At 52.5% G+C, this 25419-nt stretch overlaps 2 protein-coding genes across 3 annotated transcripts in view; both read left to right on the top strand.

Annotated features, from left to right (window-relative positions):
- The window catches only part of BCL6 (B-cell CLL/lymphoma 6), an 18953-nt gene extending 1978 nt beyond the window's left edge, over nucleotides 1–16975 (top strand). The window contains exons 2-11 of one of the 2 annotated variants that reach the window (XM_010573060.1): nucleotides 6943–6981; nucleotides 8063–8230; nucleotides 9287–9508; nucleotides 9646–10629; nucleotides 11234–11415; nucleotides 12521–12688; nucleotides 14033–14163; nucleotides 14579–14716; nucleotides 15645–15812; nucleotides 16664–16975. In XM_010573060.1, coding sequence (XP_010571362.1) covers nucleotides 8070–8230; nucleotides 9287–9508; nucleotides 9646–10629; nucleotides 11234–11415; nucleotides 12521–12688; nucleotides 14033–14163; nucleotides 14579–14716; nucleotides 15645–15788 — 2130 coding nt within the window. In that variant the 5' untranslated portion in view covers nucleotides 6943–6981; nucleotides 8063–8069 and the 3' untranslated portion in view covers nucleotides 15789–15812; nucleotides 16664–16975. Of the gene's footprint in view, nucleotides 1–6942; nucleotides 6982–8062; nucleotides 8231–9286; nucleotides 9509–9645; nucleotides 10630–11233; nucleotides 11416–12520; nucleotides 12689–14032; nucleotides 14164–14578; nucleotides 14717–15644 lie in introns of both variants that reach the window. The other variant, XM_010573059.1, reaches the window with a different exon arrangement.
- Nucleotides 16976–25281: 8306 nt separating this feature from the next.
- SST (somatostatin) overlaps nucleotides 25282–25419 on the top strand; it is a 1709-nt gene continuing 1571 nt past the window's right edge. The window contains exon 1 of the mRNA XM_010573120.1: nucleotides 25282–25417. Within this exon, the coding sequence (XP_010571422.1) occupies nucleotides 25282–25417 (136 nt within the window). The remainder of the gene's footprint in view (nucleotides 25418–25419) is intronic.

Here is a 25419-nt window from a genome sequence, read left to right as displayed (position 1 = left end):
ACCCCACCCCCCCGGCTTTAGTTTGCAAAGTCACAGTATGAAATGTTATGAAATCGCCTCTTGGGAAGGAGGAAAACAGAAAGCAAGGCGTTTGTTTAGAAAAATCTGCGGCAGCCTTTCAGATGTGCCTAAAAAGCTGCCTTTGACCCCCCTGTTGCATTTCCAGGGAAGAGGCAAATCTGGGCTTAAAATCATGAGTCAAAAAACAACAAAAACAAACCCGGCACGGGTTAGTTTTTTCCACTGACTTCAGTAGGCGCAGGATCAGTGCGAAGGGGGCTGGGGCCAGACAAATGAGGCTCAGCAAGAAGCACTGCGCTGGTCCAACATCTCTGTCTGGGGCCAAATTCGTACCTGCGCCAGTGGAAGTGTCAGCAGGGCCGGGTATGGGATCAGGCGCTCGTTCGATCTGGGGATGCTTATTGATTCCTCTCCTGAGGTTTTAAATGCTTTAAAAATTATTATTTGCCGTATTGTTTCAAAGGTTTAAAGGATAAGTGCTTTAAGAGCAAATACAGGCTTCTTCCTGCAGTCCTTGGGGGGTTACAGTTAAAAAATTGCTTTAAAAACATTTTAGGGGAAACCTCTCTTTATATGTATGTGGAGAGGCAGAACCCGGGGTTCTGCTATTTCCTTCTAACGATAGCATCGCAGGTTTAAAAACTTACATTACAGATGGCAATTTTTGCCCCATGAAACAAATCATCAAGCCATTAAAATATTCAAAGGGTGTCTAGCAATTTTCCAGAAGAATGGATTATTACATTGTTCCAGTAAGAAAAGACTTCATCTCCGAGCGTTCAATTTTGACTGGCAAAACAGATCAAAGATCTCTTGGGATGCTTTTCAATTCCAATTTCCAATCCCCCTCAGTTCTGTCTGAGTCAATATTGGGAGAGGAAGTGGAGGTTAACTGGTTAGTTATTATTGCGAAGGAAGAAGTCGGAATGAGAAGTGATTCTTACAAATCCCACCCCAAAAAAAGAAAAAAAAAATCAGTCAAAAGTCCTTATGATACTTTTTAGACATCCCTGTTTGCGGCGCTGGGAGGACTTCAGCCTGCTGTCTGATGAGACAAAAATAAACCGAGCAGAAACATTAAGTTTTTCAAAACAAGGCTGGAAAAGCTCATAAAAATAATGTTGCTCAGACGCGTTTTAAGAGAAACAGAATTACATCGACAAAATTATATGTTTTCCAGGTTTGGTTGGGGTGTTTTATTTTCCACGGGGAAAAATTGCTCCTGCAGCACAGCTAACTGGTGCCATCTAGTGTCATGTCTTCTCCCTCCTCCCCGGCCAGGTCAGGGGCTGGCGGAGCCCGGAGCTTCGGCAGAGAGGAACATGTTTATTAACTGCTCGTTAAAAAAAGAAAAAAAAAAAAAAAAAAGCTTGCCAGCTAGGAGGAAGGTGGCAGAGGAAACTCTGGATGCCACTGAACTTACTTAAGGAGCCTAATTGGAAACAACCGAGTGCTTATTAAAGTCACTGACATTTCCATATGGAGTTCTCTCCGGTCTGGTCATGAAATCACATGTGAAAATCTTTCCGAGTTGTGGTGTTAATCTGCCCTTGAATTTCTGCCTAATTTAGGATGTATTGTAAAGCTATGCTTTTTTTCTTTTCTTTTTTTTTTTCTTTTTATGGGGCAGGGGGAAGCTTTCAGCCCCTGATGGCAGCAGCCTAATATTAATTTGTAGGAATGGTGGTTTGGTTTGGTTTTTTGGGGGGGTTGGGGGGGGGGTTGTAAACAGTAATGTTGTCCTCAAAAACCCATTACAAATACAGGTGGTAAAACTTTGTGAGGCAGTCCTGTGTTGTAGGAGCAGGGGTGGGTATCTTCTCATTTTATGTGAATGCTCCATTAAGAAGAAAATCTTGTTACAAAGTCTATAGGTGAGTAGAATGAAGCTCTAACCAGTAGGTGCATTTCTCAGTGTGCGGCTTATGTATCTTCATGTATTCGTGGTGTTGAGTTTGAAGAACCATTTCACGCCTGTTTTAGTCCATGTGCTGTAATATTTGGGCTGCGAAATCCACACAAAGAGCTTTTACTGATTCAGTTGGAGCCTGAAATGTTGTTTTCAGGTTTCTAAGAAGTTTGTAAAATCTAAATTTGGTGAAAAGTTGCCTGCATGCTCATAACCTCTTGTTCCATTTTATAGTAGCATAGGAGTCTATAAACGGGAGCCCTGTATGCCGAGTGCCTGTATTCTTTTCTAGATCTATTTTTAAACCATTCTTCTGTTTGGCAAAAAGTGACACTTGGTTTCCATGTTTACAGCAGGCATTGGCAAACCTCAGGAGTTCACAGTTTGCAGTTTGGTTAGAGGAGTATCCAAAAGTCAGCATCTGACCAGTAAACTCCTTCAGACTGTAAATTTAGACTGCAAATGTAGTCCTCCCTGCATTTTTTTTTTTTTTTTTAAATCCATGCTAGATCTTGTGTGTTCCCATTGCTGCAGGACGCTGGCAGCCAAAAGACACACACCCCTAAATCAGCAAGTGTGTAGTCTTCAGGATTGCTTTAAAACCCCAGTAATCTCAGTGGAGCTTCACATCTAAAACACAGGGAGAGCTAAGAGCATTGGGAGAGGGGAGAAATTTCTGGGCTATGTTGTTTTCCTCCCCCTCTTTCTCCTGATCAGCATGCTGCCTTTGGGCTGCACCCCAGGTACCTGCAAGGAATGTGGGACCCTGGTTTATGGAGGGGAGAGCTTGGGACAAGCACACAGCAGGACAGTGGGTCCTGAAGAATGTGTCCTGTAGGACTGGGCACACTCTGAAATGGGTGTCCTTAAATCTGTTTGGCTAAACAGAGGGGTGAGAGGGTGTCTCTTCCCTGGCCAAGGGACCCCAAGCTGCATATGTGTCTCATCCCATCCGGGCAGGATGCCAAAGCAGTTCCTTACTGCCAAAATGAGCTGTGCCACCCTCAGCCCCAGGAGGACAGAGGCAGGGAGGGAAGGGTTGGTGCCAGCTGGTGATTGACTGCCCTGGTGATGATGGGACACCTCCTCTGAGTGCAGCTGGGCCAGGGACCAGGCTCAACTGCTGGGCATGCCTGGCTCTGGCTGCACCCTGCCATCGGGTCGGCACCTCGGTGCAGGGCTTGGTGTTGGCAGGGCATGGTGTTAGTCCCTTGTTCTCTGGAATAGCTCCCTTGACTTCAGCCGGGACCTGGCTCCTGCCTTCCCTTGAAAAATTAATGGACCAAATTGCTTGGGGTTGTTTGAAATGCTGAAGAAGGCTTGACTCCTCACTTCCCAAGGGCATGCGCTGCCTCTGCCTCGCAGTCAGAGCTTGGCTCCGTAGAGGGCAGGGGAGTCCTCTTTAGTGGAAAACATTAGAGGCAGTTTTAGTGTGCTTTCCCCCTCCTCCTCTGTGTTTTCTTCTGCAAAGACCAAAACAATGTGGAGACTTGAGCCGGGCCAGCTTTCAAGGGCAATCCTTTTAAACCCTCTTTTGAAGTACAAACTATAAAGTTCCCTGCAGCGCTCGAGAAAATATGCAGTTTTCCTGGTTCCAAATGCTGATAATAAACCCCTCCAGATAATGTATTGCATTTCCTAGAAACATTTGTTTGCTGGCAGGAAATTGGATCAGATTGAAAGTTAGCAGAGACCGCTCGATAGAGTGAGTGCAATCCGCTCACGGAAGGGTACGATGGAAAATACGACAGGGCTTGCACTAGTGATGCTGCTTTTGATCTGTGCTGACACAGTGCGCTAGGACTTCTCTCGGTCTCTTCTTTGGTTATTATTAACCCAGCCACGTTTTGGCCTAGACGCCAACCAGAAGCCACTAAATTAATAAAACTCTGCTGTGACAGCTAAAGGACACTTAGTGCCCCCTGATTGCACGACATCGGGAAAGCTGAGCTGGGTGCTTGCACACCCCCAGCCAAAAGCATCCTCTTCACTGTGGCTTGTAGCACCCGTGATCGTGCCTGGGGTGGGTGGGGGCCCAACACCACCCCATTTTTCTTGGTTGTCCCTCTGGTCATTTCGGGAGAAACCAGGCATCTCTCGGCAGGGTGGAGAGGCAGCTGGCAGTGTGCCCTGGCAGGCAGAGGGGATGTTCCCGTGGGGCTGGGACCCTGCGGGGTGCTGGGACTGGGGAGGAAGGGGGGGGGCAGGATGGAGCTTCCCCTGGGCGGGCAGTTTCGGAGCACTGTGTGGGATGAGGCTGTGGGGAAGGGAGACTTCACCCAGCCACCCCTCCAGGGTGATGTGAGGGAGTCGGCGCTGCAGGCTCTGGAGGGGTAGGAGACTGGGGCCCAGGGAGGGGGAGTGATCGGTGCCCTCCCCCAGACTAGGTGTTTGGGGGTGGGAGAGGGGCAAAGACCACGGGGTATCCCCCATGCAAAGAGGGGTAGGGGAGCAAGGAGTCCCTCCTGTGCACAGGGTGGGAGGAGGATGGTTGAAAAAGAATTCCCTATAAATGGGAGAGCGGGTGGATGGAGGGGTTTCCCTGTGCATGGCAGAAAGATGGATTTGGGGGTAGGGGGTAGAAGTCCCTGGTTCTCCCCTCTGCCCTGGGGTGGGGGAGCTGTGAGGGTCTCCCCTTTGCATGGGGTGGGGCTGAAAGGGCTTCCCCCACACGCAGGTGCACCCTCCTCCGTGCTCACTGAGCTGGCTGCCGGGAGAGCAGAGCCAGCCCTGGGCTCCCTTCCAGGAATGGGTTTTCTCGGGGAGGTGCCGGCAGGGAAGGGCTGTTCCCTGAACCGCTGGGGCAGACCCATTGCCTTCCTGGAAGGCAGCAGCAGTGACAGTCCCATGTGGCCACCCCTGAAATGAGCCCCGCGCCTGGCCCAAATCTTCCTCTCTGGGCACAGCAAGCCCCGGCGTGCAGCCTCGAGCACTGCCGGAGAGCCCACACCTGCAAGGTACTGGGCAGGAAGACTGGAGGGGGGAGGACTTGGGGTGATGCTCTGGCCCCAGCTGAGCCTGGGGGAGCCTCATGGGCTTTGAGGGAGGTGTGGATGGCGATGACCGTGCAGTGGTCATCGCTGGTCTCTGCTCCTTGTTGCTGTCCCCTTCTCTGCTGGTCTCTGGTCAGAGCATCCTCCCATGCTGGGGTGCAGAGCCGGTGCTGTGCAGAGGCCGGGAGGGGCAGGGTTAACCCAGCTCAGCATAGCGAGGGGAAGGAAGGTCCCTTTCCCTTTTGCATGCCCACATCCTGCAACCGGGAGCTGCTTGGGATGCACCTGCCTGGCTCCCGGGCCAGGGCTGTGGGCGTTGTGGCAGCGCTGTGCCAGGGAGGGATAATTTGGGAAGGTGGGGAGAGGGCTGTGCCGGGGTCCCGCTCTGGGAGAGGAGCTGGGTGTCTCCCCGGGCAGAGCTGCGGCCTCGCTGTGGGTAAGGGAATTTGGCGAAGGCAGCAACTTCTCACGTGATGCTCACAGGCGCAGAGTTCATCTCGCAGTTTGTAAATTTGTTGGTTTAGGGATGGGTCACCTCCCCGTGTCTGTGACACCGGGGTGAGTCCCTGGCAGCCCCGCAGAGCGTGTCTGCTGGTGTGGCCGAGGTCAGGATGCCACCCGGCTGCCCCAAATGCATACATCCCCTCGTACGGACACACGGATGCGTGCTGGGCCCCTTGCAGAGCGCCGCGAGTCCCTTGGCTTGCAATTGAGGGTAGCGAGCAGCTGGCAGTGAGCATGTACAGAAAGGTCAGAGTCTGCAGTATTTGGGAAATGAGTCACTTTTTGTGTGTGCGTAAAGTTTTAAGCTAGCCAGGCTCAGAGTGACTCTGAAGATTTGCATTTGATGGCTGGAATGGGGCTGTGAGACACCCCTCTGGGTTTTGCATGTGATACTTTGCCTTAAATCTCATTTCTTCATCCTACCCTGGTGTCTCCGCGGATGTGAGGGGAGGAGCTTGGGCTCCAGATCTGCGCATCTCGCACAAGGGAGAGGGAAGGGGACACTTGTCCTCACAGGGCTGGGTGGGTTCTCTGCAAGTGCTGGCAGTCTTACTGTCTCCATCTAGTTTTTGGGGATCAGTCCTCAAAAGAATGTGATTAAGGTCTTGGGGTTTGTTGGTTCACTTATTTATTGCGCTTCTCCCTGCTGGGGCATCTGCCTGAGGACCTTCTTCCTGCGTTGGTGCCAGGTCAATTGTCTTTGTTGGTTTTAAGTAAATTTGGGAGTAAAAGCGTGAGTTCTGGAAGGCAGTTAACTCCTGGGTTTCCTTGCCTTGCTGCCCCAGCCTGTGAAGCCAGCAGCTGGAGACAAAGCTTGTGGTTTAGGGGAAGGCTTTTCCAGCAGCCAGAGGAAGGCATTTGTTCTGGGTCCTCATCCGTCTCCGCTTCCTATGTGATCCTGGCCAAGTCACTTTGGTACTTGACGCCCATATCCTCCCAAGTCTGTTCGGCAGTCCTGTCCCAGGGTGTTTTCGCCAGTGGCTGAAGCACGTGGGTATTCTGAGAAGGGCAGTAGCTGTTTTGGAGGACTGGGTTTGGGCTCCTTTCAGGTTTCTGAGCAGAATGGCAGCAGATGTTTGTGTGTAAGTCATACCTGTTAACAAGGTGCTGGGAATATGGCATTGGTCTTGGATGTGGCACGGGCCGGGAATTCAATCTTGGCAGGGGAAGAGTTATCTCCGAAAGAAGTGGTGAGAAAATTCTCGCTTGACTTCCCTTCCCCACCTGCCTTTAAGTTCCTGAGTCATGGAAATTAAAATCTCCTTGGCATACGCCCATGGTTTGGGGTAGAGGGTGTGGAAGAAGCTATGATTGGATTCTCAAAGCCTGTGGTTGTGATAAGAACGTACTGTACCGGAAGAAACAAATGTTAACCTTACTGGAGAGTAGAAAGGTTTGTTATCTCTAGCTTTTATCCAACTGATACTCAAGCGAAACAGCAGGCTTGTGTCCTGCCATGGCCAATTCATAATTACCAGCTAATGTGGCATTTCTTTTCTTGTGCTTTATTTGTAGGTTTGAAAGAAACTTTTGGACTGTGAATTGAGGCATTGGGTATGTAAATTTAAATTTTGTGCTTCCCCTCCTACCCCTCCCCGCCACCACCCCCCACCCCACCCCCCCGCCTTTCCTTTACCATGTTGAATGAAATGTTTCATTAGACCCAGCTGGAATTTGTTTTCAGGAGAGCAGCTGCTCTGTAGAAAATACTGTACGTTCATATGCTGCTGGGGAAGGAGGAGGAGGAGCTGGGGTTGTGGGAGGGGGTTGATCATGGAGGAATTTGATGCTGAGGATGCATGTTCCAGCCCAAACTTCAGGCACAGGGACGTGTGGGCTTTCCTGGGTGCTAGTTGGGAGAACACCTCTGAGATGGGTCAATGGGTGTTGTGTTGGAGAAGGCTTCATGTTCCTCGACTAACCCAAGCCTTGCTCACTGGAGAGACTGGGCTGCGGTGTGGGTAGCAGCCCAGCAGGTTAGATGGGTTCTACTCCTCATTGCCACCACCGATTCATTGGGAAATTGTGGACAGGTCTTCTCCAGAGTGGCCACCACTTGGGAGCAGGAAAGTAGTTTGCTGGTGGGTGGGGGTTGGTGCTCCACTGTGGGATGGATTTTCCAGGTGTTGAAATCCTTCGGCTTCAGTTGGCATCTTAAGGCTTGTTTTGATTCCCGTGGCTGGATGTACTGCCAGCCAGCAGATGGGTGAGGGGGATGGCTCTTGAGGAAGATCTGAAGGCTAGGAAGCTGTACTGGGAGCTTCATAGAGATGAACCCAAGTGGTGGTGGGAGGAGTGGGCTGGGGTGGAGCCGCCATGGGTGAGGCAGGGAGAAAGAGGAGCTGGTTAGCTAATCCTCAGGAGGGTCTGGTCACCTTCGCCTGCCAGCCTGTTGGGTGGGACTGAGACATGCCAGGTCTCGCTGTCGGCTGAGAGACCTCACTGGGCAGCCTGGCAGGCACTTGGCGTGGTGCAGGGCTGTTTGCCTTGGGACCAAGGAGCTGGTGCTGTCCCTAGCAGGAGCAGTTGGCCTTCTGAGCACATCCCAGAGCAGCAGCTGTCTCTTTGCTGGGTTTAGGGTACTTGCCTGGCTGCTTCTCCATTCCCATCCTCCTCTGGCTTCTGTTTTGAGCAGACTCAAGATGGCCTCACCGGCAGACAGCTGCATCCAGTTCACCCGCCACGCGAGCGATGTCCTCCTCAATCTCAACCGCCTTAGAAGCCGGGATATCCTGACCGATGTCGTCATCATTGTGAACCGGGAGCAGTTCAGAGCCCACAAAACAGTCCTGATGGCCTGCAGGTGAGAGCAGGGTCCCCTCCCTGCCTCCTTTCCCCGCTCCCTCTGCCTTTGGCCACCAGCAACGCTGCTACAGCCCTAGGGAGGCTTGTGGGGTTTACAGACAGGGAAACAGGGGCAGAGAAGCAGAGCTGAAAGGAGCTGCCAAGAAATTTGTACCTGTAATAGGATTAGAGCTGAGACCTTCCGCCTCCAGCACGGTGCCCACAACTCTCTCCTCCTTGCATGCCCACATCTGCCCACACACAGCCCATGGAGACAAACAGGAGCACAGCAGATATGAGGCACATCCCCGAAGGCAAAGCACAAATGCTCTGCAGGGACAGGACAGGGGAGGGGAGGGAAGGCTGGATGCTCGCTGGGGTGAGTGAGTCCTCTGTGACCGCTGCTGCTATTTTTAGAGCTATTTCTCCCTGGCTCCCAGGCTGCTGGCTGCACCCACCTTTGTTGATGTCTTCCAAGGCTGGTGGGGTCTGAAATCCCTTTCCAGCTCCTGGGATTGCTGGAATTGCTTCCTAGTGAATGCTAATTAACATCCCACCATTGCCTAGTTGAATTACTGCAGATGCCTTCCAGGGTCTCCTGCTGATAAAGTATAAAGATTTGAAAAAGCCAAGGGTTGACTATTAAGACATCTGAAAAATGTTTTGCCAACATTTCCTTCCCCCCCCCCACCCCCCCCCCCCCGGTTACGGAGTGAGTGTGGACGCCCCAAGAGGCTTCTGAGAGAAATGAGTCACAGTGGGAAGGGGGTGGTGGTAAGAACAACAACGGGGAAAAAAAAAAAAGGAGAATTTCTAAATGGAGGCAGTGGGGAGTTGTTGAGCAGGTGAGATCTAAAAGCAGGCTGTTCCAGTTGGGAAAAGTGCAGTGCAGAAGACGCTTACTAAGCTGAGAAACCAAGCTTGATAATAAGGGGGAAGCTCAGGGAATTCTGTAATTGCCTCCTCCTCCCTTCCCATGCACGAACCCCTCTGTGCTAAGGCATTTTAGACAAATTCTCCTTTCTTCCTCTGAATTGTCATAACATACGTCTTCTCTCCTGTCTTCTCTCTTCAGTGGCCTCTTCTACAGCATCTTCACTGACCAGCTCAAGTGCAACTTGAATGTCATCAACCTGGACCCCGAAATTAACCCTGAGGGGTTTTGCATCCTCTTGGACTTCATGTATACATCCCGCCTGAACTTGAGGGAGAGCAATATCATGGCCGTGATGGCCACAGCGCTGTACCTGCAGATGGAGCATGTGGTTGATACCTGCCGAAGGTTTGTCAAGTCTAGGTGAGCGCTGTGAGTGACCTTTGGAGAGCCTGGGATTGTGTGTTTGGGTGGGAGGGGGGAGAACTGACAAAGTACCTGCAAACTTATCCTCATTGCCTGAAAATGACTGTGTCTCCTTCCTTTTTGCCTGGTTCCAGTGAAGCAGAGATGGTGTCTGCTGTGAAGACCCCAAGGGAAGAGTTTTTGGCTGGACGGATGCTGAACCACCCAGAAGTGATGGCTTATCGGAGCAGAGATGTCTCTGAGAACGGCATGCCTCTCCAAAATGGGTCCCTCTGCAATGGGAGGGCCTTTGCACCTGGCTTGATCAATAGTTTGTCCGGATCCCCCATTTCCTACCATGGATACAGCCCTCTCCCTCTAAATAGCTTTCTTGTGGATGATGAGTTGCGGGAGATGAGGATGCCTCTCTCCGAACTCTCAAGGGCAGGTGCCTTCCCCAAGGAGAGGATCCTGCCATGCGACAGCTCCAGGACAATCCCCACTGAGTACATGAGAACCATTACCGACATCTCGGCCAACATGTGCCATGCTACCATCTATGCTCCGAAAGAAGGTGCTGCTGAAGAAACCAGGAGTGACATGCACTACAGCGTAGCCTCTGGCCCCAAACCTGTCGTCCCTTCAATCCGGAACAATCCCTATTTCTCTTGCGACAAAGTGGCCAAAGAGGAGGAGCGGACCTCTTCAGAGGATGAGATCAGCCAGCACTTTGAGCCCACCAACACCCCCCTGGACCGCAAGGGACTCATCAGCCCCCAGAGCCCCCAGAAGTCAGACTGTCAGCCCAACTCGCCAACTGAGTCCAGCAGCAGCAAGAATGCCCGTATCAGTCAGAACTCCAGCTCCCTCTTCACCAAGAGCCCAACAGACCCCAAAGCCTGCAACTGGAAGAAGTACAAGTTCATCGTCCTCAACTCTCTCAATCAGAACACCAAGCAAGACAGCACTGACCAGAACGAGATGGGAACCCTCTCTCCTCGCACCTACATGCCAATGTCCACTTGCCAGCAGTCCATAGAGCCGGAGCATCTCAACGTTCAATCCCCCACCAAGATGAGCGTGAATGGAGAAGACTCTACTATCCCACAAGCGAGCAGACTCAACAATATTGTTAACAGGTGAGACTTCCCCACCACCCACCCGATGAGAGACAGGACTCCCTGTGTTGTTGCTGGGGGTTTGGAAGTGTGTGAAATAGCTGTAGCATTGGGCTGGGGAGTCCAGCCATGAGCAGATGGAAGCCTCTGCGTTTGGTGGAGCACTGCCAGTGACATCAGCTGAGTGCCAGCTGTCCCCACTGTAGTGGTGACAGCCTGGACTGGCGATGGAATTGAGAACACTGGGTCAGGAATTCCTAGCTCACTTTGGCAGCTGTGGATGGTTTCTGGAGCCTGGATTTGCCCAGCCTGGTTTTCACCAGACTCTCTGTGCCCTCGAGCTTTTGCTTGGCTGTAAGTGTTGGAGCGGCCAAACTACCAGGGAACAGTATGCTATCCGCTGGACCTGGATGTTCCTAGAGAGCTTTGAGGTTGTTTGGTGATAGGCACCTGAAGGATTGAGGCTCAGGGACCTGTTGTTGATCAGGGCTATGTGTGCGTCTCGCCACAAGTGTCCCCATAAAACATGACTGTCCCTCATGTCATCAGGGTGCAAACAAGGGCCCAGTAGCTCAAGCACAGCAAGAGCTGTCTCATGGCTGTGCGTGTTGCTGTCCTTCTACAGGTCCCGGGATGGGTCCCCTCGGAGCAGCGAAGGGCAGTCCCCGCTGTACATGCATTCGTCGAAGTGCAGCTCCTGTGGCTGCCAGTCCCCACAACATGCTGAGATGTGCCTTCATACCCCTGGCTCAAACTTTGGAGAGGAGATGGGGGAAACCCAGTCTGAATACTCTGACTCCAGCTGCGGTGAGTCTGGCATCCCTGGTCACCTTTTTCAACCAGCAGGCAAGGGGGCTGTGCAGTCTGGGGACCCGTCCACCCAGTGCCCTGTGTCCAAATGGCAGTCAGACCTGTTCCTGATGCCGGTGGATCCCAAGGTGCTTTACAGTCCCCTCTTAACTGGCCGACCAGCTGTGTGCATGCACGGGAGGGACACACACACATGGGAATTGCTTCCTTCCTCCCCTTCCCCAGCACCATCCAGATAGCTTGTGCAGGGAGTTAGTCACCTGCTGCAAACTTGGCAGCTAAGGACAGGAAACAAAGTACACCCCACCCCACCAGAACCACAGAAGAACAAGCTTGGCAGATGTAATAACCCTAATGGGGATTGGGCAAGATGGTGTGTCTCATGCATCCGTCATGCTGTCTTCATTATCAGGGAGCCCAATGTGCACATCTGGAGAAATGCAGATAATGAGGCTTGCAATCTTGTTGCCAGACTCCACAAGCCCAGAGACAAGTATCTGTGCACCCATCTGCCTGTAGCTCAGGAAGGGGGAATGCAGAATTGTCACCTGTGGTGTGGGCAGAGGTCCACAGAAGGAACCCCACTGTGGTGATGCTCAAAGCTACATACAGTGTTTAAGAGTTAGGCACCCTCCTACTGGGGGGACCTGCCTTGTGCTTCAGATGATGATGGTCTTCCCATGCTCAAGGAAGACATCTGTACATGTAAAGGTTTAAGACCTCTAAAGGTGCTGAAGTTGCTCCAGAGCTGAATATCCATCCTTTGGAGGATGCCTGATAACTTGGATGCCTTTGTGGACCTTTCTGAAAGATGTCCAGGCAAGATGCAGGCTTGCTGGAAGCAGCTTGTGTTGCACTGAAGGAGAGATGGCTCGTGATGATTTTGCTCTCTCAAACCATGCATGTTGTTGCTGTGTGCACAAGGAGGTCAGGAGGTAACAGCACGGTGCAAGCGCCGCTGACCGCAAATGTCTGCACTTGGCTTCTTGTTCCAACACTTATTCTGGCTGCCCCTCTCCACCATCCCAAACCCATTCTGTGGCCCGTTGAGGAGCTGGCCGATGCATTGCCCATCTCATTGCTCTCCTCTCTGCCTTCCCAGAGAACGGAGCCTTCTTCTGCAACGAGTGTGACTGCCGGTTCTCTGAGGAGGCCTCTCTCAAGAGACACTCTCTGCAAGTCCACAGTGACAAGCCCTACAAGTGTGACCGCTGCCAGGCCTCCTTCCGCTACAAGGGGAACCTTGCCAGCCACAAAACCGTCCACACAGGTACAGTGTTGGCCGTGGGAACAACTTACTGGGGAGGCTGTGGGTTGCTGGGTATGTGGATGTTTATGGCTGGGTTTGTCCCAGACGGGGTGTCCCCAGCCCTGTGTCACCTGCTGTCTCTGATGGGAAGAGCAAGGTGCTTTTCTCGGCACTGCCAGGGAGCCCTTGGGCAGAGCAGCAAACCTAGGAATGGCGAAGATGCTGCCTGGCCTCACAGCAGGGATGGAGCTCAAGCTGCTTTGCTGTAAAGCACTGGGCACCACTGTTTCTAAAGGTGTCTTGCAAAATGCATGGCTGGGATTTTCTTCCCCTACATCCTAGAAATCCAGATCATATCTAGCCTGGCAGAAACTCTGCTGATGGGAAAATCTGTGAATGGATGGACTCTGGGAATCGGCACAATGAAAGCTGAGAAAAGAAGGGGATATTAAGGGTTTAGTCATTTGCTGACAAACCTAGGGTTTGGGGGGGGGTTTTATGCTTTTATTAGTGCTTTACGTGTCAACAGCCAGTTTGCTAGCTGGGGAAGGGAAGTCTGTGCTGACGACTCAGTGCTACTGCACTGAATTAGACATAAACTCCTGCAGTCTCAGCTGAGCTCCAGGAGGGCTGTGCAGGTGAATGAGATGACACAAGTGCCAGGGCAGGGTTTGAGGATGCGTGGGGTCAAAGCCTGGAAACAAAAGAAAAAGGCAGGAAGGGATAGACGATGGCTGTTTCCCACTCCCCGTCATGCCCATCTTCAACCATCCTAAAGAAACTAGTTAAAAGCTTTTTGCAGCTCCCCCCATCGCTGGGGACCAGCAGTGGTGATTGTAACTGAATAATGACTTGGGAGGCGGGTTGCTGGACATGCCTTGGCTTTCCACTCTATCAGCTCTTTTCACTCCTCTAAAGAGGTGATGAGTGGCTGAGGCAGGATGTGCTGGGGACCACGAGGAGCCCGAAGGGAGCCAGGTGGTCCTGTGTCCTTACTGACAGCTGTAGGGAGACACAGGCGCCAGCTGCTGTCGTGGGGCCAGGAGGAGCGATGCTGTTAATCCTCGCTGGCAGAGATGCCCGACTTTCTCTCTTGCCCTGAAGGCTGCAGCTCCCAACCCAAAGAAGAAAAGTTACCCGCCGTGCCTGGGTACCTCCTGAGCTCATCCTGCTCTGGGGACACCCCGAGCTGTCCTGACGGATACTGCTTGTCCACAGCCATCTCCAAAAAGGACAGGAGTCAGGGCTACTGCTTCATGCCATCAGTCTGGCACCTGAAGGGACTTAGCTTTGGGGAGTGGCATGGATCATGGGGACTGAGCACACCTGTACTTAATCCCTCACCCTTTCTTTTGGGCTCTGCAGGAGAAAAGCCATACCGCTGCAACATCTGCGGGGCACAGTTCAATCGGCCAGCCAACCTGAAAACCCACACGCGCATCCACTCTGGAGAGAAACCCTACAAGTGCGAGACCTGCGGGGCCAGATTTGTCCAGGTGCATGTGGCCTCTGGGACCTGCAGTGGCAGGGGAGGTGGGACATGGCCGGACCTCCTGCCTGAGACCAGTGACGCCTCATGGCAGGGAGGAGGCTGATGGGCCATCACGCTCACTGCCTTGGGCAGCTCTTCCCATGGTGTTCTGGGATAAAGAGGGGCCTTAAGGCTCATGTGGGCCAGTTTGGCTTAGTAGGAAGCCTGATTGCTGGTTTTAGCTCCTCTCCTCTGTTTGCTGTTAAGGATTGGAGATACCAGACCTCAGACACATGTGGCCCTGACTCCCAGCTAGAACCCAATAGAGAAAAAAAAAAAAAAGACAGCTGGGCACAACCCTGCTCCTGGTGGGATGCCCTTGCTCTTGGTGGGATGCCCTAATCCCTGGGGCTGTCCTCACCCAGAACTGCTCTCTCTAGGTGGCCCACCTCCGTGCTCACGTGCTCATTCACACCGGGGAGAAGCCGTACCCCTGCGAGATCTGCGGCACACGCTTCCGGCACCTGCAGACCCTCAAAAGTCACCTTCGAATCCACACAGGAGAGAAACCATATCATGTGAGTGATCCTGTTTTGTTTTTTTTTCTGGGGGCTCTCAGCTGGGGCTGGGGGAGGATGCTGCGAAACCTGGGGAGCTGAGAAGACACCGGGGCATTCTCATGGACTGGTTGGCAGCACCCCAATGCCCTTCGCCAGCCTCATGAGGCCCCATGCCAAGGTCACGTCCCAGGTCCTCGTGCCCCATCCCCCTCTAATGCATTAGCTGATGCTGGCATGGTATTTTGTCGTGAGCGGCTGCATTGGAAACACTGACGTGCAGCCCAGGCAGGGTACATCTTAGCTGCAATTCTTTTCTTCCACCCCATCTGGAACAAGGTCACACTTCTCCAAATAGCTGTGGCTTAAATTACAGCCACCCGCTGTGTGCGGGGATGGCGGAAAGGAGCAGAAAGCCTAGCCTGGCCTGGGGTCCCCTGTGCCAGTGGCATCCATGCCCAGCGACCAGCCCGCCCTGCCTTAGTTGCAGCCCAGGGGGCTCCCATCTCTTTGCTGAGTCTTTTCTGCCTCTCCCCATCCGCTAGAGAGAGAATCGGAGCATGGGGTATCGTCCAAACATCCCTCTGGAGCCATCCAGCTTGTCAGGGGTCAAAAGCAGCTCCTGAAATAGCCCTGTAGCTGGTTTGAGCATCTAGATAAGGAGCTTGGCGCTACATCTGTCAGAACCAGGGCCCCCTCCTAAGGGACCTCAGCCTTTGTGCATCCCATTAACCAAAAAGTGCTGCTGAAAGCCTGGGATGGGGTGTCCCCAGGTGCTGCTTCTCCCACCACGTCCCCGCTTTTCCCTCGTCCACCGGTAGAATGGGCGCAGCATCCTGGGGTAGCTGGCAGAGGACAGGCGTTTGCTGCAGGATCCCCACCCTGAAGGGAAGGATGTGTCCCCTACCATCACGTTTCACACCCTCTGCCTTTTCCTCTCACCCCACAGTGTGAGAAGTGCAACCTGCATTTCCGCCACAAAAGCCAGCTGCGGCTTCACCTCCGGCAGAAGCACGGGGCCATCACCAACACCAAGGTGCAGTACCGCATCTCTGCGAGCGAGGTGCCTCCAGAGCTCCCCAAGGCCTGCTGAAGGCAGAGGATTTCCCAGGAGGAGGTCATCTTGGGGGGGTGGGTGGGAGCAGCTGTCCAAAGGATACTTGCAACACTTTAAAAGAAAAAGGAAAAAAGGAGAGGGGAGGAAAAAAAAAAAAAAAAAAAAAGGAAAGAAAAAAATGCATCACATGATGGAGTGCCTCTAAACCCATAGTGCAGATAGGTGGACAAACATTAGAAATTTAAAAAAAAAATTACAAATACACGGGTTTTATTTTTCCCAGTTATGTGAAACTAAAAGAAAAATAAAATTATTCAGATCTTACTGTATATAAAACATAAAAAACAAAAGTAGTCATTTTAAATGTCTGTGCAGTGGAGTGTTGATAAACTCTGGAGTCTAACCTTCACAGCCTTTGCCGTTTGAAGATGAGGAATGTAATGTTGATTTATGGGAACAGATTTTTTCTTTTGTATGCAAAATGTGTGTTCTTTTAAAGAGAAAGTATGCTATTAAAGAGAGGGCTTTAACTTTTTTAACCAAAGGTGAAGGAATCTATGGCAGAGTTGTAAATATATATAGATATAAATATATAAATATATATATAAAATAAATATATATAGACCTTTAAAAAAGCTATATTAAAAATATATAAAATGCATTAAAGGCTCAGTTGGACTCTGCAGGCAGAAGCCACTCTGAGAATCTTTATTATGATAGAGCACTTAAGGAGATATTTTAAAGTATTGCATCTGTACAAGTAAGAAAATATTTTGTCTAAATGCATCAGTGTATTTGTATTTTTTTGCAAGTGAAGGTTTACAATTTACAAAAAAGTGTGTATTAAACCAACAAAGCTGCAGAAGGAATTTAAAATAATAATAAAGTGTAATTTTTTTTTTTTGTTCTAGTTCTCAGTCTGTATATATGTAAAATGTGGTTTCGCACGGTGCCTTTCTTTTCAATGGAAGTTTTCAATGTATGGACTATATTGAGCTCAGTTTCTTCAAGGTACAGCCTGATGTTGCAAAAGGAGTTTTGGTGGAACTCTGTATCGGGGAATGTTTTATTTTTGTTGTTTTTGGGTTTTTTTTGGTCTTATTTTACATGCTTGTGTTATAAACAATCTCGGGAGACAGGGTTTGGGCTGTGTCTAAACTGCATTAATGCGTTCTGTAAAATATAGCTGTACAAATAAAAGAATAAAATGAAGAAAAGTGAAGTATGATGGAGTGAGGGGTCTGTTCTTGCCTGTGGTTCTCCTTAAGCACCTTGAAGGCCAGTCGGTGTCCTGGGAAGGGGCTGAGCAGCCTGAGCCCTGGTATGAGCTCTTGGTTTGGTGCAGCTCTGTCCCTGCATTGAAGGCAGGGCTGGCTGAAGCAGCCTTTTCTAGGGTCAGGTGAAGATGGTCTCTGGCATGAGGTCAGAGCAAGACTTGAGCTCACTGCTCTGCATCCTGGTGGGGACTGGCCCACTGTGCTACCTCCTTGATGCTTTTTGCACTTGCACGGAGTAGCAGAAATAGAGCAGAGCCTGGGAGAGACCTTTTGCTGACCAGCCCAGGGCTGGTTCCAGATGGCCAGGTATTTATATTTCCTGGAAACCGAGGCAATTGCCAGAATTGCTCAGGGAAGAAGGCTGCCTGCTGCTCCTCTTGCTTTCCAGTGCCTGGCGGGGGTGGGTGCTGCTGGTTTGGCTGCTTTGTGCAATGGTCTGGTGGAGTGGGGTCTGTAACCCCCTCCAGGAACTCACTGGTCTATAGCATCACTGGGCTTCCAGCCACTGCGTGCTGGCTGGGGGTCAGAGCTGAGAAAGCCCAGCTTCAGGGGCTCTCCCTGCTCTCCCCTAGCAGAGAGAGGAGGACACTTTGGTCCATTTGGGTGGCTGTGCAGAGTTGTGGGACCGGGGTGACGACGCCTTGTGCTGTGTGCAAGCAACCTAGCAGCTCTTTGCTGCTGAGGGCTCACTAGTTGTAGAAAACCAGCGAGCCTCATGCAAAAAGCTGCTCTGAATTACACAGGCAGGACCGGCTGCAACCAGTGCTGGTGTGGAGCCTGGCCACAGCTCAGCATGGCCTGGGGTGGGGTCTGAGCCACACAGGGCTTGTTTCATTTTTAGTTTAGTTAATTCATGGATAATTTTGTTGTAGGGCTTGGGGGGGGTGTGACTCACAGTGGGGGGACTTGGAAACACCAGCTGGAAGGGGAGGGCCTGGCTGTTTGCAGGGTCAGGAGGGGCTGCAGTAAGGAGGAGCTGGAGGTGAAGAGGAAGATGGGCTTTTCAACACACCAGGGGCCAGAGGTGGACATGAGACAACCAAAGCAGCCCTGCATGGGAGGGAAATGCCAAGAAGGGTGAGACCCAATTTGTGGCACTGCTTTGCTGGAGCCCCAGCTTCTCCAGCTTGTCTCCCAGTGGACCAGATCTGCTGGCACACGAAGAAGCCCCCCAAAAAGTAGGGACTGAACACTGAGCTGGAGCCAGCCTCTTCCTTCTCCTGCTGTTGGATTTGGCAGGGCAAGACAGCTGCCTGGCAGCCTGCAGCAAGCGCCTGCCTGCTGTGGGCCAGGCTTTTCATGGGGTGAGGTCCTCTCAGCCACAAAACCTCTCTTAGCATGCATCCTCCCAGGGCAGGAGCCTATTTCTCACCCTGCAGGCTGGGTGCACCCTGCTGACTGCTTGGCAGGGCTGAGCCCAACATGAGCCCTCACCAGCTCACTCGTGTTAGGCACAGGGTGGGAGCATTGCCTGAGCATTGGGAATAGCAAAAACCTGCTTTCCCTCCTTGCTCCCTCATTTGCTTCCCTGCTCCACCGCTCCCTGGTAGATTTTTAATGTTTAGTGAAGCTGGTTGTCCTCATGACGGGGTTTTGACATACATACTGTCCTCATTTGACACACATACACTGAGGTTTCTCCCCTCTCTGTCAGGAGCTGCCTGCCTTTGAGCTTGCTACCTCTCTGATTACTGCAGTTGTCACTTTTGGAAGTGGCTGGGCTGACAGCCCTGCTTGCCCCAGACAAGCGGGCTGTGTAGCCACGACCTCTATTTCCCATTGACTTGTTCAGCTGCAGTTGCAAAATAAATACTGTGTTTTCCTGGATCATGGCTGCATTTCTTCCTGACAGATTTTATTTTTTTTTTTACACAATGATGTCATGGCTTTTCCAGGCAATTCAGCTGAAGCGATAGCAATCGCTCCCCTACTGTCTGCAGGGCAGAGGTCTGCAGGCATCCGCACAGCCAGCCTGTGCCAGTGAGCTTTGCTCAGCTCGTTTGCAGAGACAAGGGAGCAGTCACACACAGGGATGCCCCTACATGTGCTTTATGTCTGTGGAGTCCACAGACATTGAACTGGTCAGGCCTGCCCATGTTGGTACCGCTGGGTTATTTGCCCTTTGAAAACCCGGCTTCAGATACAGGGTCTGATTCTTGCCAAGCCTCAGATGAAAGGTCACCACCAAACCAATGAACTGGCCGGTTTCCAGGAAGCTTCCCAGAATGTGAGCAGCTCTTTTGGTACCTCTCATCTCCTCCTCTTCCTACATAAAGACCTGCCCAATAGGTGGGGATGTGGGCGAGTTTTCTTTTTCTTCAGCTTTCTTCTGCACTAAAAAAACACCCTTGCCACACTGCCAGCTCCTTCCAACATTTTACTTCTCAGCACAGGCTTTGGAAAGGCCCAGCAGAGAAGTGGGGATACACGTTTCCTGGGGCTGAGCAGGGCTCTAGGGATGCCCGGAGCGATGCTGTGAACGGCTGTGCTGAGCTTGCTGCACTTACCAATCTATTCTCAAGTCCTTGGGCCTGGCTTTGGTGCTGAAAAACCTGTGCCGAGTAAAAATGCCACTAAAATGGGGAAGGCTTAAATGTCGGCACCGAGGCTGTGACTTTCCACAACGTGGATGCTTGATTGGCGTATAGCTGGACTCGGCGACACCGTCGGGGCTTGCTTTCTTCTGGCACCTTCGCTGGCTGGCTTGTCCCTGCTTTCCACGTCCCGTGTCCCCCTCCCCGGCCCGCAACAGCCCCGGCCCCACGTTCGGTTCGGGTTCGGGACCCTCCGGCTGGATTTGGCTGTATTCTGCCGGCTCTCCACGAGAGGGCAGGCGAAGACGGGGTTTAAGCAAGGAGTAAAGGGATCGGTCAAAAAAAAAAAAAAAGAAAAAAGAAAAAAAAAAAAGAAGAGAAAAAAGAAAAAAAAAGAAGAGAAAAAAGAAAAAAAAGGAAGAGAAAGAAGAAAAAAAAAGAAGATAAAAAAGAAAAAAAAAAAAGAGTATTGTAGCCCTGCCTGGGATATCCGCTGCTGTCGGGGAAAATCTTACAACCCGGGGAAAGGTTTGCAGGCAGGAGGCAGGTGCTTGCCTGCAGCTTGTCCCCAGGGCCAGCCCGTCGTGTATCCCCCCCGGTGCGGGTCTGCTGTGGGGAATGACCTTCTGCAGCCCGAGTGGCCGGGAGCAGGCTGAGAGCCGTTGGGATCCCCTGGGCAGGATCCTGTGTCACTGGGATGCACGCTGCCTGTTCGTGGGGTTGGACCCAAGGGCCCAGGGCCACCTGGAGCCTCCTGGCCTGGGCTCTCCGAGAGGGGGCCAGTGTCACAGCCGGAGGGAAGGGAGGCCCGAGCTCTTGCTGCGGAGCTGGTGTTCATAGAGGTGAGTTATACAGGGAGAACGAGCAGAGGCCCGTACTATTTCATGTGCTCACCCATCGGTATCCATCACCTCTTGCCTTATGCTAGTTATCCTTACAGCACGGGTCAGCATCTGTTTGTACGGTCCCTAACACAGCCCCATCCGTAGCTCCTAGTAGTCACTGCAGTACTGTTCTTAGCTCATCCTGTTCACCTTTGCTTCTGCACACGTTTGTGCTGATCTTTCCCTTGTCTGACTTCAAGGGGGCTGCTTTCAGCCCTACAGGTGCCATGGCAGCATCCTAGGAGGCTGAGACTGGGCATGAATCTCAGGTAGCAGCAGCAGAAATCCTGAACACAGCTGGGGCTCTTAGACAGAGACATTGCAAAAATTAGGTAGCAGGATCCCTTGTCTGTGACCCTCCACAGCCTGGCTCCCCTCCCACTTCGCTACCTGGAACAGAAATCCCAGAGGCTGTGTAATTAACGGAGAGTCCAATTCTTTTGGATTTGTGCCCAAGTTTTACTATAGAAACAGCATTTTATTCAGAAACCTCTCAGGGCTATTGCAAGTCCATGTACAATCCTGACACCACCACTTATTGAGCTCTTGTGTTTCGTTATCACTCAGGCATGACCGACTGCTCTTCTTCCGCTCATCTGTATCTCCTGGGGCAGCAGCATCCCTCCACAAGCATGAACCTGCTCTATTAGGTTTTGAGCAAGCTGCAAGAGCTGTGGGGCTGTGGCAGCTTCCCCACTGCCCCACAGCACCGGCTGCATGTCCAGAGCCAACATGAGGAATTTCATGGCCCTGGCTCCCAGAACACAGCTCAGCCCTACCAGGTTGAGTGCTAGAATATAAGAAAAAGGGGGTTTCCTTGTAAGGTAGTGATACATGGCAAAACTGTCCTGCTCATGAAAGCAGAGCTGAGAGAGTCTGGAGAGCATTTTGTAGGTGATAGCCAGGGAGGCAAGATGCGATGAGAGCCAGGCTTGTGGCCTTGGTGACAGCAGAGGGCACGCTTTGCTGGTACAGCACTGAATGTGCAGCCTGTGCACACAGTCCCAGGCATGGCTGGACTGCTCTGGATCTGTGGACCGAGCTGGAAACGTGGGGGTAAGGAAGCAGTCACAGGAATTCAATGCAATTCAATCGTCTGCAAAGCCACATGCCCTGCAGCGCTGCGGCAGAAAGAAAGGAACAGAATCGCCTTCACCGCAGCCGAGCGGATGATGGATTTATCTGGCTGGGGAATGAGCGTAAAAAAATTCAGAGCACACTGATCCCATAGAGGAGCGGGGGGAGGGGGGACTGGGAAATCAATCTGCAACTTATTCTCTGCTCCATGCCTGTGCCAGAGTCATAAGGATGTCTGGAAGTCTGCCCTTATCCCTTCCCCAGGAGCCCTCAGAAGGAGACAGTCCAAAGATGTATGGAGCAGATCGACTCCCTTTCTCCACTCCCTCATTGCTGGTTCCTTCAGGTCAGCACAAGATGGTTTTCTGAACCAAGGCACATGTTTTCCTCTTCGTTTAAATGGTATTTTTCCTTTAGGTTTTCCTTGGAATGAAATGTCAAAACTTTTCAGATGGAGAACATCAGAGTGATTCTCCCAAATACCACCTGAGATCACAAAGAGCTTTCGTCCATTCAACATTTTATCCATCAACAAGGCTCAGACCTGATGGGAACTCAGTTTCTCTCCTTTAAACAGGCTGAGATGTTTCTAGGGGAACATTCCCACTAAAGCCCTGGCGCTGGTTCTGCCTCCACTAGCCTCACAACCTCAGCCGAATTCCAAGAGGGGAAAAACAGCCAAGGTGGATGTCAGAGCCTTCCTGAGGCTGCTCTGGCTCAAGAGCCACGTGATCTCCTGATGGTGCACAGAACCAGAGAGCGGAAAATGAGCACACCCTTGCTTTCCTCAGGTAAGCGCCTGAAATTCAGTGAGACAAATCCAAGACATTTCCCTGCAGTAATACTTTTCCTTTTGCTAGAGGACGCCGGTGCCAACTCCTCCAGCCTCCCCCAAGCAGGGGTGGGGAGCAGGGGGACAGCCACTCAGCTCCAGTGCTGCACAGAAAGGTGGGGTCAGACCCAACCTGGTCTTCCAAACCTTGTCCCCCTGTGGCTGGAAGAGCCACAGTAGCCAGAGTGACCATCAAAACCTGAGATCCCCAGTGTGACTGAGGGTCTGTGCTTGCCTGCAACTTGACTGTAGGGAGCACATCTCCAACTGCAGCAACATTGCTCCTAGCCCAAAGCCCTGTTGGGCACTATTGCTCTGCAGCAGGATGCCCTGCACTGGCAGATGGCCAGGGACAGTTGGCAGGGCACGGATGGGGTGGATAGATGTTTAAACAAAAAACAAAGGGTGGGTGAAGACAGGGCCTAACAAGGAACACCTCTGGGCTGAAAGTCTTTAGTAGGGATGAACTCATGCACACAGAGGTGCTGCAGGTAGTTGGGGATGAGCAGTCTGGCCTCTTAAAACCCCTTCAGGACTCAAGTCTGATATCTTCCCCACTTTTATGCCAACATGACCATACCAGTTTCCTAAAAGCAGCCCTGCTGGCCCACCCAGAACCCATCCATCTCAGACTGAGCTCTGCACCTCTGCAAAATCCCCTTAAATGTGTCTGAGTCTTGCTGGCCCCACAAAAAGTTGTCAGGAAACAAGAAAGATGGGGAACTCATCAAGGGGGTTGTTCCTGCACTGTGCCAACTCCTGCAGCTCCCATCTCCATGTTGGTGTACAGATGGGTCCTAATGGTGCTGAAATGTAGCACAGTTTTCCATCCCATGCAGCAGTCCAAAGCTGCACTCTAGCCCATTGCTATACCCTGGGAAATACAGACACTGAACTGATCCCTGCAGCAGGGCAGTGCAAATCCATAGCTGTGGCAGCTCAAGGAGCTGGTAGCCATTCCTCCCCACTCAGGAGTGATGGGGGTTACCAGTGTCCCCTCCCCTTTGGGGTGACAAGCTGAATGGGAAAAGGGTGACAGGCTGGACAGTTATCTACTGTGTGAAGTGGCAGGGGACATTAGGTAATGGCTTCCAATAGCCACAGGGGAGTCTGGAATAACCCAGCGCTGCCTCCCATTTCCATCTCTGCTCCTGCCCAATACGGCACCCAAGCAGGCTGCTCTGCACTGGGCTGCGGGAGCTGGGATGAGCTGCTGGGGAGTTGGGACCCTTTGCAAAGATGGTCCAGGCTGGCACTGCAGTGTGCCACAGCTGGGTTGTGCTGTGCCAAGGATGAGAGCCTGGGGGCTACAAAAGAATTCTATTCCCAGTGCAAGCAAACTGGGAGAGCCCAGCTTGCTGCCACTGGTACGGCTGGGAGAAGTGGGGAAATTACTGTTGCTGGGAGAAACCATCCCTAGGAAATCTCTCTTGAATGCAGGCAAGAGGGCCAGGATAGGTTTGCTGCCCTGGCATCTGCTGCCTTGGCCATTTGCCATGCCCAGGACTGGCTCCGCTTCTTTGACTGCAGGAAGAGAGAGATGCTGGTCCAGCTGCTAGCACAGGGACATGGTGGAGAGAGAAGCTCTAGGAGTCATGGCCCTTGGAGCCAATCTGCTCTTTTTGGATCCAAATCACTCCTGTTGGCCTTGGCAGGAGGCTGTGTCCTGTGCCTGAAACAAGGGAATGTGTTTGAACCAGAGCAGGGGCAGACTCCTCTCTACCAGTTCCCCCAAAGCAACACCAGTGCTAGAAGACAGATGGGGTCCCAGGAGTGCAAAGCTTGGCCTCGTTCAGGTCAGGCAGCTGGGGAAACCTGGCTGTAAAAGCAGCACAAGTCAATCCAACTCACAGGGTCTCCTGGGCTACAAGTGAAAGCTTCTTCTCTCATGGGTGTCATTCATTTTGCACCATGATTTGGGGACGACACAGAGGATGAAGGCTATGAGTGGCTGCAGATGCCTGTACAAAGGAAAGGAAGGCAGCCCCAGTTCAGCCCAGAGGTCTGCCTGGTCTGGAACCAGCAACCAGCACCAATTCATCTTGCTGGACTGTAAAGCAGAGCAGGAACACCTCGGTTCATGCTTCATGCTCCCAGGTCAGCCTCAGCAAACCCAGCCAGCAGCACCAGGATTGAAGCGGGTAAGGGACATTAATTCAACATGAAACAAAACATCCTTTTAGAGGTTTCTGGAGACCTTTGTGCAGTACTTGGGTCCTTGTCCCCACAAGCCTTTGACTTTCCTCAGCTGGAAATTGAGACAGGAGAGCCCCTTATACCCCTTTTCTGGGTGGTAGCAGAGCCTCTTCCTTGCACATTGTGCTCTGCTCCTGCCAGCTGGGAGATAGCTGAAGAGGCCCGTCCTTCGGGGTGACAGGGCCTTGCCCAGTGTGGGCATCAGCCAGCTCACGGGGACAGGCGTGGGGGAGACAGGAGTGGGGGAGACTGACCATCCCAGCGGGACAGGCACATCTCCCATGGGGCCAGCGGGTCCAATGGCCCTGGGATGGAGACAGGGGTCCCTGCAGGCTCAGCCAGGGACCTGCACGCCCCGACCGAGATTCCAATTTGTCGCTGCTTCCCCGAGCTACAGAGCTATCGCAGAGCCGGGGCACTCTCCCGGGAAGCTGCCGGCTGCCAGCGAAGCTGCCCCGACGGCCGGTGGAGCTGGCCGGGGCCGGGGAGGGGATGTCTGGGCAAGGACTGGGGCCGGAGAGCCCCCCAGGGGCCGGGGAGGCAGAAAGGACCCCCGGGGGTAGCTCAGCATCCCCCACTCCCTGCTGGAACCGGGGGTAAATCCACCCCTAAGGGGACCCTTTCCAGCTCCCCGGACTCTGCAGCCGTTTCTTACCCGACGGGGCGGGCAGCCGCGCTAGGGCGAGGGGCTTTGGCAGCGGGACTGCTGGGGGGGCTTAGCCCTCCGGCATGGGGCTCAGACCCGCGGCGTGGGCGGTGCACAGCCGGGACCCCCCCCCCCCCCGCCGCGCCGGGAGGAGGGAGCGGATGAGCAGGATGGGGGGCTGCGGAGGGGGCGGTGATTCGGGGAGAAAACGCGCCGGGGGT

The sequence above is a fragment of the Haliaeetus leucocephalus genome, unplaced genomic scaffold, assembly GCF_000737465.1.
Source record: "Haliaeetus leucocephalus isolate CR32 unplaced genomic scaffold, Haliaeetus_leucocephalus-4.0 Scaffold362, whole genome shotgun sequence".
Classification (NCBI taxonomy): domain Eukaryota; kingdom Metazoa; phylum Chordata; class Aves; order Accipitriformes; family Accipitridae; genus Haliaeetus; species Haliaeetus leucocephalus.
Note: the sequence above shows the minus strand (reverse complement) of the source record. Positions and strands in the feature narration are given on the sequence as shown.